The sequence below is a fragment of the Theropithecus gelada genome, chromosome 9 (assembly GCF_003255815.1).
Source record: "Theropithecus gelada isolate Dixy chromosome 9, Tgel_1.0, whole genome shotgun sequence".
Taxonomy (NCBI): domain Eukaryota; kingdom Metazoa; phylum Chordata; class Mammalia; order Primates; family Cercopithecidae; genus Theropithecus; species Theropithecus gelada.
The window spans coordinates 84779721-84793695 of NC_037677.1; the positions used below are offsets into that span (position 1 = coordinate 84779721).

Below are 13975 nucleotides of genomic sequence, written 5' to 3' on the forward strand. Positions count from 1 at the left end.
AGTTTCCTTCAGGTACTGTGACACTGATCTGAGAAAGAAAGCTAAGCTTCCACCTGCCCACTGCCTCCCTCTGTGAGTAACTTGAGTCTGGTTCCACTCAGGATCCTCTGAGAACTCAGTTCAATACTTGTCCAATAGTAAACACTCCATAATGTTTGCCTGTTGAATCTATAGTCAAAATCTCCAGTAGGAGAAGGCTCTTATATTTCTGGTTCATTTTTTTGCTAGTTGGTGGGAGAACACATTTTTCAAAATACTAATAGTTCACCACTGGACAAGAGATACATACAACCCCAATTTCCAAGTAAATGGAAAATACCTTTTCTGGGTACGTTCATTTGGAAAGGGTTTCTTCACTTGAAGAAAGAATTAACAAACCCCTGTTTGGGAGGATAAAATGAGAAATTCCTTTGGGATGTCTCAGGTTTCTAGAGAACCAGGCTCTCGCAGGCTGAGGTGGCTTCCACGCTGTTCATGAACTACTCTTGGCGGGCTGGTGGCCTGTTTGATATTCTGAGGTCTAGCAAAGATTTAGCTCTAGGGGGTCATCGAGAGGTCATGGTCTTGATCATTTCCTCTGTTATTTATCTTTGGCTTGTGGTACTGGAGCCTGCCTTTGATACAGGGCATTTCTACCACAGCTGCACAGAATCAAGCATTTGAGTGATTTGGTTTGGGGTGAAGGAGGCTTGGCTTCTAATGCTGTGAAAATGTCACTGGGTACATCTGAGACTATCTAGCTCTGTCCTTCACTGATGGGTAAATTCATTTCTGGGGGTTTACCAGTGGCACTTCCCAGACTTGGGTCAGGAAAGGAATCCTCCTGGTGAGGACAGCAGTTTTCAGTTTGAGTAATTCCTTTTTCAGTTCCTCCTGAGACATTCTTCTTGCTCTGAGCTGGAGATAAAAGCAGCACGTCTCAGGCCTCTAGGGTGGATCTCTACTTTTCAACACTGTTTATGACTCACCTGTGACTGCCCTCAATGCAGCCAAGGGGACCATTTATGCTGAATTAGCCTTTGGATTTTTCTTTTTAGTGACAGCAAAACTTCCGTGCCAGCAAACAAGTAAACCACAGGGACATCCCTTGCCTGCTCAGATCAGCAGGCTCTTGGGTTCTCAGAGAGCCTAGGAGGACTTTTCAGCTTGCCTTATGTGGGTTTGTTCACCCGTTCTGTTTCATTTTGATTTAAAACAATTGGTATCTTTCATCTGGGTTGCAAAGTATGGGTTGCATATGGTTTTGACCTGATATGAAGGGCCCAAATCAAATACCCAGCACCTGGCCTGGAATATTGGTTGTATAAGCCCTGCTCTTGTCTTCCCCCAACAAGCAGCCTAGCAAATGGAAGCAATGGCTCCCAGGAGTTCCTTTCTGTATGCGGCTCTAACTCTGCCACAAAGGCCAGGATGGATAGTGTGCAGTGCTCTGTCATGTCTACCAAAGAAAATGATGCAACATGTGCTGGAGACTTTACCATCTGTGCGAGAGTGCAGCCCTAGGCTCAATCCAAAAGAAAAAGGAAGTGGCATTATAGCAGGGATATTCCCAGTGAGGCAAATTCCCAGAACAGCCTGTCCCTCCTCAAGGTGGTCAGTGTGCCCCAGCATCTCACCTCCAGATTTTGACTAAAACAGAACTGTTGCGTGCAGGGGTTAGAGAGGACTAGAACAGTGATGTATTTTATGTATCATATTTTCTAGCAATGGTTTTCCATCTGAAACCCAGTTTACATTGTGGCCAGGGCACAGAAACAGAAGCTTTATGAAACAAGTTACTGTTTCCATGTGTCAGCATTCTAATTTTCCTTTCCTTTTCCTGTTCTTTTCTCTGTTATTTTAATTTTTTTGAAAAGCTTCTTGACTCACTAAATTACTATAACAAACCACTTATGATTCAAAGCCCATATTTTGAAAAACAACATTGCTTTAGTGTATATACGCAGCACCTTGGGAACATTTATAGAATATGGATTCTTGGATCCCTCTCCAGGGATTCTAATTCAGTCATTCCTGGGCCCAAGAATCTACGTTTTATGTTAACCTGACCTGAATGTGACCATTATGAGGGTGGGAAATGGTTTTGATCCCTAACATATCCCAAGTGCTTTAAACAAGGAACTCAGTACAGCATAGGCTCTTGGTCGTTGGTGGTTAAATAAATGAAAGAAAAAGTACTGATCTTCAAATGACTCCATCCTTCAATCCCAACCGTGCCTCCCTTTGCATCTATACTGTTGTCCTTGTTTTTTTAAGATAGATACTCAAATAGTCTGTAGACCTTTGAATTGCAAAATTGCTCTGAATCTCCAAGTTGGAAGCAGCCTTGAAAGTCTCTAATCTAGGGATTCTCAGGTGTAGAAACTTTGTCTCGTTGCTTCAGAATCCGCTGGGGAAGTTGAAGGCAAATACATATCCCTAGACCCCAGCCCTGGAGTTTCAATCCAGGTAGATAGGGTTCATGGCCCAGGAATCTGCATTCTGTCCTCCCTCAGGTGATGCTGTGGCCCAGCCAGGGTTGAGATGCATTGTTCTTGTGACCTCTCCCCACTGTGGATCACTGTGGATGGTGGTCACCCAGCCTCTGCTGGAAACGTTTTGGGCTGGCAGAAAGAAACTCCCAGAGGTCTGCTCCACATTGGAAAGCTCTGTTTATTGAAAATTTCTTTCTGATATTAGCTTCAATCACTTTCCTACTGCTACCAGTCTTGGTTCTGTCCTCTGGAGCACCTCAATACAAGGCCAGTTGGCTGCCTGACTGCTCATTGTACAAATACAGAAAAAATATAAAGAAACAAATGAAAAATTTTCAAAATCCCACCATCTTGAAGACCTTGAGTATTTCTTTTGGTCTTAATATATGTACACACATAAATGCATGTTATACTCACTTGACGTTTTTTAGAAATGAAAAGCATCCTGTATTCTTGACTTAGCATTACATATTGTGGGTTTGTTCTTAACATTATATCACAAAAAATATCCCATATAGAAAAATTTGCTTTAAACCCACATTTTAAAATGACTGCATTAAATTCCACTGTTTTGATCTATTAGAATTTATTCAACCATTTCCTATTAGTGTTGATTTAGGTTATTTCCAGTTTTCCACTGTCATAACTAATGCTTAAATAAACATATTGCAAATAAACCATTGTCTGCATCCTTGATTATTTCCGTAAGCCAGATTCCTAGATGTAAGTTATTGAGTTAGAAAACATGCTTAAAAAACAGTTGATACATATTGCCAACTTACTATGCAAACAAGATGTGAAAAATTTTACTCCTACCAATCATTTTACTCCCTGATTAGAATTTAGTCATTCAAAAAAAAAGATGCCAATTTGATAGTTAAAAATTACATTTCATTATAGTTTTGAATTTGTATACTTTTTGTTTACTCATAAGACAGAACATGATTTTAAATATAAACACACATACATAAACATACATATGTACACATTTTGATTACTCATGAGGCAAAATATGTTCATATATATTTGTGTGTGTGTGTATTTTTTCCCATTTGTTTTGGCATTTCCATTAAACAGGGTGTTAAAAGAAAAAGAAATAGATTGAGTCTATTTTTCTGCTAGAGAGAGGGGCCTCATGCTTCTTGTTGATTTGCAAATGCCCTTCTCCTCTCTGTAAGTATAAGAAATATCAACTTCTTTATTTATTGTGGTAAATATACATAACATAAAAGTGATGATTTTAACCATATTTAAATGTGCAGTTCTGTGGCATTAAGTGCATTCACACTGTTGAGCACTCATCACCATCATCCATCTCCAGAACTTTTTACCTTCCCAAACTAAAACTGACCCACAAGACACTCACTCTCCATTGCCCCCTTCTCCCAGCCCTTGGCAACCACCATTCCATTTTCTGTCTCTATGAAGCTGACTGCTCTAGATTCCTCATACAAGTGGAATTATGTAATATTATGTTTTTGTGATAGGCTTATTTCACTTTGCATAATGACTTTATGTTTTATCCATATTGCAGCACATCAGAATTTCCTTCCCTTTTAAGGCTAAATAATAGTCCATTGTATGTTTATACCACATTTTATTTGTCTACTCATCTATCCATGGACACTGGCATTGCTCGCACCTTTTGGCTGTTGTGAATAAAGCTGCTATGAATATTGGTGTACAAATGTCAGTTCAAGTCCCTACTTTCACTTCTTTTGGATAGATAGACATCTAGATGTGGAATTGCAGATCATATGGCAATTCTATATTTCATTTTTAAAGAAATTGCCATATCATTTTCCATAGTAGCTACATCATTTTACATTCCCACCAGCACTGCACAAGGGAATCCAGTATCTCCACATCCTTGCCAACATTTATCTTCTGTTTTGCTTTTTGTTTTGCTTTTAAATAATAGCTATCCTAAAAGCTGTGAAGTGGTATCCTATGGTTCCTTTAAAAAAAAAAAATCAAATAAAATCGGACTGTGTGCTCTAATTTCCAGGAAGTCATATGGGAAATCCAGTGGCCGTCATCCAGGGGCTCTTCCCACATCCTAGAATCACACCAGCACTTGGTACCCGAAAATCAAAGGAATAGCCTTCAACCCCAGTGCCACCCACCACAACGGCCTCTGACATCTTGTCTACACTAATAGTGGTTCTTTGTTTTCACGGAACATATATAGACTTGGAATGGGGAGGGTTCTGGCTCTATAGGTGGTCTTGCTAACTTTTTGAGGAACTGCCACTGAGCAGGACCCCCCAATTTTACATCTTTATCCCAACCTTGTCCCACTTATTTTAGTTATAAAAAATTCTACCAGTTCGCTTTAAAATACTCTGCATAATTGTTATCTTCTGTTAATTTTCAAGTTATTATTTAAAACATATAGATATATAAAAATTAGCATATTCCTTTGAACGCAGGTCTCGGTTTTAATACATTTTAACATTTTGCCTTATAAAAACTCTTGCACAAGGGTAAAAAGAGAAATGTGCAAACATATTTATTGCAAGAATGTTGCAGTAGTAAAAATTTGGAGCAATCTAATGTCTATCAATGGGGAAATGGACAAATAAACTGATATATTCATAAAATGGAAGAGTGCACAGTAGTAAAAATCAATGGAATATATCTATGTATATTGACATGGAAAAATACTAAAAATACAACACTGGGGAATAAAGTTCTAAATACATACAATATGCTATAAAATTAAAAACACACAGAACATTACCATAATTTATGGATACATACATATGATGTCAAAGTAGGAAAATATGGTGGTGTTACTGCAATTAAAAAGGCATGTAAGCTGGGCACGATGGCTCACATCTGTAATCCTAGCACTTTGGGAGGTTGAGGCAAGAAGATCACTTGACAGGAGGAGTTTGAGTCTTACTTGGGCAACATAGTAGTAACTCATCAGTACCAAAAAAAAAAAAAAATTAGCCAGATGTAGGGGTGTGTACCTGTAGTTCCAGCTATTTGGGAGGCTGAGGCAGGAGGATACCTTGAGCCCAGGAAGTTGAGGTGCTGTGAGCCATGATCAGGTCACTATATTCCAGCTTAGGTGACAGAGCAAGACACTGTCTCTAAAAACAACAAAAAAACCCACAAAACATATGAATAATAAAAAACAAAAAATAAAATAGATGGACTTTAGCTCTATCTGTATCATTTTTAACTCTTAAAAAATTGAGCCAAAATTTTAACTTCTGTTGTTTTCTCTACTTCAAGGACACACTTTTATTATAAATTGTTGTATATGTATTTTTCTTAACTGGTCTGTAATCTTTTAGTTTTGTTTTCTAAGAGCTTTAAAATATAATCAAGTAGACTTATTTGTTTCTTTATGATTTCTTTTGTTAATTTATAGAACTTCTTTTGCAACCTAGAAATAGGTTAAATATTTATCTATATTTTCTTCTATATGGTTTTTGGGGAGGCATGTATTATATATTTGTTTATATTTATCCCTTAATTCATCTGGAAATTATAGTAACGTATGGTAGAATCAAGTTTGATTTTTTGCTAAAACTAAATACCTTACCAATTTTCCTCAAATTATTTGTTAAATAATTATTGCTTTTGTATTGATTGGTTTTGTATTGATTCAGTTATCACATTAAGGGGCTATTTTATAGTTATTATTTCCATTGATTTGTATCAATTCCTGAATCAACAGTAAACTACTTATTTATCTAATTTTATCATATGTCATAACAGCAGATAAAAGTGCCATTTTGCAGGAAGGTACTTACTACCTTCTTGCTCAAATTTGTTAGTTATTTTTACCTGTTAATTTGTTTCCAGATGGACTTAAAATTATTTTTTCAGGTTAACGAAATCCCACTGTGATTTTGTGCAACCTATAAATTAATCAGGGGATAATGGAAAAAATTAATAATATTTGCTATTTCCCTCTAGGGACATGGTATATCCTCCCTTATTCAAATGTTTCAAAATATCATTCCATAAAATTTTGGAAATATTTCCTTGCATAAATTCTGGATCCTAAAGATAGTCCTTTGTTGATTATAAATCATGCTACTATAAAGACACATGTACATGTATGTTTATTGGAGCACTGTTCACAATAGCAAAGATTTGGAACCAACCCAAATGTTCATCAGTGATAGACTGGATTAAGAAAATGTGGCAAATATACACTACGGAATACTATGCAGCCATAAAAAAGGATAAGTTCATGTCCTTTGCAGGGACATGGATGAAACTGGAAACCATCATTCAAGGACAGAAAACTAAACACCTCATGTTCTCACTCATAGGTAGGAATTGAACAATGAAAGAACACTTGGACACAGGGCAGGGAGTATTGCATACTGGGAGGCCTGCCAGGGGGTCGGGGGTTAGGGGAGGGATAGCATTGGGAGAAATGCCTAAAGTGGATGATGAGTTGATAGGTGCAGCAAACCAACATGGCACATGTATACCTATGTAACAAATCTGTACGTTGTGCACATGTACCCTAGAACTTAAAGTATAATAAAAGAAAAAAAATAAAAGATAGTCCTTTGCATTCTGTTTTTTGTTAACAACATTATATATAAGATATATTTGCTTTGATTATTTTGGCATACAGAAGAGTTATTAACCTTTGAATGTTTGTAATTCAGCCACTCTATTTCTCATCAATCTAAAAGTTGGTGCACTTGAGTTTTCTAGGAGTATAATCATATTCACACAATTTGTAACCACTTTGTCTTCTGTTTCCCAACATTCACACCTCTTAAATATTTTCCATGCCTTAATGCATACCCTAGAAATTTTAGAATATTGATGTAAGAATCTTTGACTTCTCCCTAATTTAAAATAGATGGTGCTAGTGATTTATTCTTAATTGTAATGTTTGTTATAGTTTTAAAATAGAAGTCCTTATTCCTTTAAGGTAGTATCCCCTGTTTCTGAATTTATCATAATGTTTTAGCAGCAATGTATATTAAAGTTTGCCAAATTTAACTTTTAACAAATTTCAGCAGATTTGTCAACAAATTTCAGCATCTATTGAAATAATTATAAAGTTTTTATTGTTTCAAGTATTAACATTTCTTAGTATTAATAGTTAAAATGGTTTTTTTTTTTTTTTTTTTTTTTTTGAGACGGAGTCTTGCTCTGTCGCCCAGGCTGGAGTGCAGTGGCCGGATCTCAGCTCACTGCAAGCTCCGCCTCCCGGGTTCACGCCATTCTCCTGCCTCAGCCTCCCGAGTAGCTGGGACTACAGGCGCCCGCCACCGAGCCCGGCTAGTTTTTTGTATTTTTTAGTAGAGACGGGGTTTCACCGTGTCAGCCAGGATGGTCTCGATCTCCTGACCTCGTGATCCGCCCGTCTCGGCCTCCCAAAGTGCTGGGATTACAGGCTTGAGCCACCGCGCCCGGCCTAGTTAAAATGGTTTATTTAGTGAGTGGGTTTCCTGATTTTAGGCACATAATTAATGGGTTTCCTGCTTCTAGGCAAATTATTGTAGCTCTTTCCTGTAATATAGAGCTAATTGCTTAGAGTGCTGTTCAGCCATGATGGTGAACATCTCAATTTCTCAATTAGGTGACACTTGCCAATTGTTTTTTTCTCCACAATGGTCTCTGTATCACTAACATTCAGTTTTCTGACAGTCTTTTGGTTCACAGAAAATAGTTTATTTTCCAAAGGACAAATAAACATGGCTTATTGTAATGGTTAAAATATATGGTACAAGTTTGAGGTTGGCAACTGTCTTGCAGAAGTGGGTGCAACTAACTCTAGGCCTAACTCTTGCCACCTTTAGAGCAATTCAATTTAAAAAGTATCGAAAAAGTAAGAATGTCAGTCAATAATCCTGCTTGCATGTCATTGGTAGGTGATAAAATCACAATAACAGAATACACTGCTACAGGAGCTATATTGATTGTTTGCACAAGGACAGCACCATTCCCCACCTCTCCCCCATGCTAGCACACACATGTGCATACACAACACACCAACTACACAGAGATGGCCCATTTTAAGTACTGTATTTCTAATGGTAGAGCCACTCTCCCGCCTTCCCCTCACCTCTTCCAAAATATAATGGGATGTAGTATAAAGTGAGGACTTTCTGAAATCACCTAACGACTTTGAATAGAAACCACATAAAGAAAATATAGATACTGTTGTAATTATTGCCTCTGTTAAGGACGAGGTTAGTACATTTTTGCTCTATGGGATAATTCTGTGTCAGCAATATTTTCCTTTGGCACTTACTAATGTTAGAATAAAATAAGTTAATTAGTCAAATTCATTCATTCATTCTTTGGATCAACAGATATTTACTGAGTAACTCCTATGTGCCAGGTCCCGCTTTTGTGGCTATTGCAGTTTTGGCAGCAAGTAGATATTGAACAAGTAAGTACACATGGGATAAGTATCACAAGAGTGGGGAGACTAGATCAGCTGGGGGGAGAACACAGTGCCATGAAAGGTCTGTGAAAGAGCACAGCCACAAACCATACACAGCATTTATTCATTTAAGAGTAAGACTTTTTGAGGAGGCCAACCTTACAGTAGCACTTAAGTACAGTCACCAGTGAGCTCTACAAATACTGAAGTGGCTTCCAGCTAGATCTAAAGCTACCTATGGATGCAGTGATGGCTATCAAAGGGGATTATTTTCCTAAGTCATATTTTACTATTATAATAGTAATAATAATGGCCAGCATTTATGGAGTGTTTTCTCTACACAGGACACAATGCTTACACTTTGCATGTACGTACTATAACCCTCAGAATAATCCTACAGTAGGTGAAATTGTATCCACATTTCATAGACGAGGGCCCTGCTGCTCAAAGAAATTGGACCAAGATCATACATCTAGTAAGTGGCAGATTCAGGATGTCACCGACCCCACCAGGAATTGAACTCTTTAAAATGAAGGTCAGGGACAGGAAATGAATCTGCATACTTAGCCAAACACTTAGGAGTGTGAAATAACTCACCCCTAGTTTTTGCAGTGTTTCGGAGATTCACTAATCTTCAGCAGAATCCAATCCAAGCGTGCAATTCTTTGCATTCAGCACAAATGGTTGCTAAGAGAAAAGACAACGTTCTTGCAGAGAATGCTTCTATTTTATACTATCACTATTCCTGATAATCACCTTTCCTAGTGTCTTTCCAGGACTACATCAGAGCTAACCACCTTTTCCCCAGGTAAGTTGTCTACTTACTCACTGTAGCTGGAAAAGAGAAAGTGGCCCAGAACCGGTCACCAGGAGACACTGCTATTCTGTCTCATGGTTTTGAAGCAACCTAGAGCTTTTAAGCTTCTGGGTTTAACCATGTTTTGCTATCAATCCACTAACCCTCATGCTTTGCTATCAATCCACTAACTCTCCTTATCATCAATTCTCCTGTGTCCTATGTGAATATAGGGGAAATTGGCCTTCACAGAGGCCTCAGAGGCACCAGGTTAAACTCTTCCTCCCCTCTCCTCTCTCGTCCTCCCCACTTTATGATCAACATCATCACTGTTATTATTTATTAAGTACTTACTGTGTATCCAGCATTCTCTTAAGGTTTTATGTAAACGTAAGCCTCACAACAATCTTATGAGGTAGTCATCATTAACTCATTTTGCCGATGATAAAGGAAGCTAAGTGAGATTGTGTAACTGCACAAGGTCACACAGTGAGAGGCAAACTTTAGATTAAAGCGCAGATCTAACTGCAGATGATGTGTTCTTAACTGCAAAGTTACAGGCTTGCCTTAAGGGATTTACAACGTGGCATAGGATCAAGGAACAATGGACCAGATGTGTGGATCAAAGATAAGACCATATTTACATAAAGTGATAGGTTTAAGATTTAGAGGTTCTCCTTGGACCCCTGAGTGTCTACAGACAGATGTGTGGGGGGAGGGTTTGAACCTAAAACAGGGGTCAGTAAACATTTTCTAAAAGGACCACATAGTAACTATTTTAGATTTTGCAGGCCATATGGTCTCTGACAAAAACACTTATCTCTACTGTTGTAGTGCAAAACAGTCACAGGTAATACACAAATGAATGGGTGAGGCTGTGTTCCAATAAAACTTTATTTACAAAAACAAGCAGCTGGTGAGCAGGCATTAAATGGCATGCAAATTCTATGTGCTCATATGCATAGTTGTCTTTGTTGTTATTATTAGGAGAACCAAGGCTTTCTACAGCTTCTTAAACAGGTTCAACATCCAAGATGGTTAAGAACTGGTCTAAATGGTTTCTAAACCTCTATTCCACAGGGTTCCATAATTCATCTAGCCTTTTACAACCCCTTAGAGATTCTTTCTCCTTAGCAGGCTCTTTTGTGGGATTCTGCTGCGAACTGTTGAGTGGACAACAATTACTGTCTGTTGAGAAGGAAACATGAATCATATTATCATTCAACCTTCCTTGGTTTACCTGGTCAGATGATACTGGCTAAAACACAAATACATTCCAGACTGAAATACAGCAGTTTGGTCCTGCATCAGATCGTCTGATGTTTGCGGAGGCTTTTGTCTCCTGCCAGAGACCTCTTTCTCTGTTCTGCTGAGCTTTCTGCAGTAAGAACTCACTTGTGCTGACCACACTAATATGCAGTTTGGATTCTGAAGTCAGCCAGGTCGACCCAGGTATGGTGTGGAGGGGAGGGATATTGCTGGATGTATTTGACTGAGGCTTCTCTGTATTTGTTCAGGGATCTTTTCTCCCCAAAGGAAACATTTCTCTTAGGATTCCCTAGCTTCACGAATTAGAGCATCTTATTCACTGCCTGTGACCTTGTCAACATGTGTCAACAGGTACCTCTACTCTGCCTCCCACTCCAGGGGTCTTGTCTTCTCCTAAGTAGAATCTCTGGGTGGGGATTGCTGATTATATTCCATTGTGTCCACTAGAGAGCCTGGTACCAGGCTTTGCACACATATGACAAGAAGAGTAAAGAATTGGTGTAAGGAAACCATACAAGTCATGTTTTAGTTTATTAGCACTGTGATCCCTGAAAGCTATGGCCAGTTTTAAATTCTTGCATCATTTTCGAAAATCAATATAAGGGTTGTCCAATCAACTTGAATAACAAACAGGATCATCCCTCTGGGATGGCTTCCAGCTTTAAATTTTAAGAACAGCCACAACAAAACCCTGATATATTAAAACCTGGAAGCACAAATACTATGAATGATAAGGTGATTGCATTCATATTCCAGGTTTTGCTGAGAATGTAGGCATAGGAGAAGAGGCAGGAAAAAGAAATAGAAGGGGAGGAAGAAATGGCAGAAACTGGAAGAAAAGAAGAGAGCAAAACAAGGGGAAAAAAGAAACAAAGAGGAATCAGATGGAAAGTGAGTCTGTACTGTAACCAGCTACTGCTGGGTTGAAATTCAGTGTCATTAGCATGCAGCTATTTCTCACAGCAAGTACCCCCCAAAGAAGGAAATAAACCAGCAAATGAAAGTAGCAGGAGTATAAATCACTTAGCCAGTACTTATGGAGACTTTATCCCATATTAGACTCCTGTATATATCACATCAGGATTAGTGTTAAGTCTCTGAAAGGAAACATCAATAAGAAGACCACATGGTGCGGACTGTACCCCCAACTAATATTTCAGTTCAGTTTTAATTATCATGTTCATCTGGCAGCAGCATGGTGCCTGTAAATAGAAACGGGTCATGAGGGGCTTGGGCTCTTGTCCTGGAATATCATTACATGACCTTGGTTGGCCAAGTTCTGTGCCTTGGTTTCCTCATTTGTAAAATGTAAATAAGAATCCTCTGCTCTGCTTATTTCACAGAGATGTTAGAAGGATGAAAAGTGAAAATACACACACACACACACACACAGACACGCTTGGATGAGTATAAAATGCCAGAAAAATGTAAAATTGACCCTGTTCTCTTCAGTTAACAAGGTAGTGGGGAGGCGGGGGGTGGGGACCATGGCATTTTGCACAGAAGGCTTGGTGACTCAATGAAGTGTCTTCCTCCCCCCACCCTCCCCCAGTAATATCTGGTCTGGGATTATTGCTGCTTTCTCAATGTTTTTAGACATACTTTTCTCCTTCAGAAATGCCAAAGGTGAAAAATACTATTTCACTGCTATAATTTGTCACCCTTGCTGCCTGAGCAAGACTTGCATAGACAGTTTAGTAATTAAGCTTTTCAACACTGCATCATAAAGTTTTATTCTGGCAAAGGCTATATTTATCAGCTAACAAGTATTAAATCACCCCACTGCTCACGCCGTTTCTCACTTGAATACGCTCCTTTCAAAACAGAACAGCTTTCCTTGGCTGGCTTGATTAATAAAAGTTCTTGTTTGGAAATACTGTGATGATGTGTGGTCCCGTGGGGCTAGCATACATACACCTTGGCCACTGTTCTACCTGGTGCTGACTCCGATCTCCCAGGGGAGTTTGATACCGTAGCCCTGTGTCTCGCAGAGCATCCTGGCCAGCTGAATTTTCTGGCCCTCTGGGATGGCTTCCTGGAGGGGATATTTCTACCATTTCATTTCTAATGGGGAAGAAGTGAAAGAAAATCTAAATGTGAAATAAGTTTTCAAAATAATTAAAATAGCAAAGAAACAATGATCTACATATTAAGTAGGGTTTTTCCTCATATTGCCATAGTCTTATAAAAACAGATGAAGAATTAGAAAGAATAGATATTAAAAGTCATTAGTGATGGCTTAGAGGAGTACCCTCTCCAAGCAACCCATCCCAGCTTTACAAATCCTTTCCCCTCCTCCTTTGGAGGACATAAATTCATAAAATAAATATAGCATTGTTTTTAAAGGCTCAGGGTGCTTTCAGTCAAATGGCTCTAGAATTATATTTGTTAAAAACAAAATAGTTAATTTGAATGAACTTTCTACCATATTTTAAGGGTAAATATGGTAGAATATGGAAAAAGAAAATGTGGTACATACATACCATGGAATATTATGCACCCATAAAAAAGAATGAGATCATGTCCTTGGCAGGAACATGGATGGAGCTGGAGGCCATTATCTTTAGGAAACTAATGCGGGAACATAAAACCAAATACCACATGTTCTCACTTACAAGAGGGAGCTAAATGATAAGAACATATGGACACACAGAGGGGACAACAGAAAGTGGGGCCTACCTGAGAGTAGAGGGTGCAAGGGAGGAGAGGATCAGGAAAAATCACAAATGGGTATTAGGCCTAACTCCTGGGTGACAAAATAATCTATACAACAAATCCCTGTGACACAAGTTTACCTCTATAACAAACCTATATATGTATCCCTACATTTAAAATTTTGAAAATATAAATAAAGACAAATGTTAGTCAAATATGGGCCAAAATAACAAAAGGTCACTCTTTTTCATCATTTCATAGAGACTACAAATTTCCTTCTTCTTCTCCCTGCTTTCAAAATAAGTGACATTAATCACATGTTGGCATTTAAGTTTTTCGCCAATTTATTGCTAAGAGGAAACATACAATAATATGCTATATGGTCATAAAACCCACTTT

General features: G+C 38.4%; 1 protein-coding gene across 1 annotated transcript in view; it reads right to left on the reverse strand.

Moving 5' to 3' along the window:
- Positions 1 to 4486: 4486 nt before the first annotated feature.
- Positions 4487 to 13975, reverse strand: part of RNLS (renalase, FAD dependent amine oxidase) — a 321473-nt gene continuing 311984 nt past the window's right edge. Inside the window, exon 7 of the mRNA XM_025396729.1 lies at positions 4487 to 4559. Within this exon, the coding sequence (XP_025252514.1) occupies positions 4487 to 4559 (73 nt within the window). The remainder of the gene's footprint in view (positions 4560 to 13975) is intronic.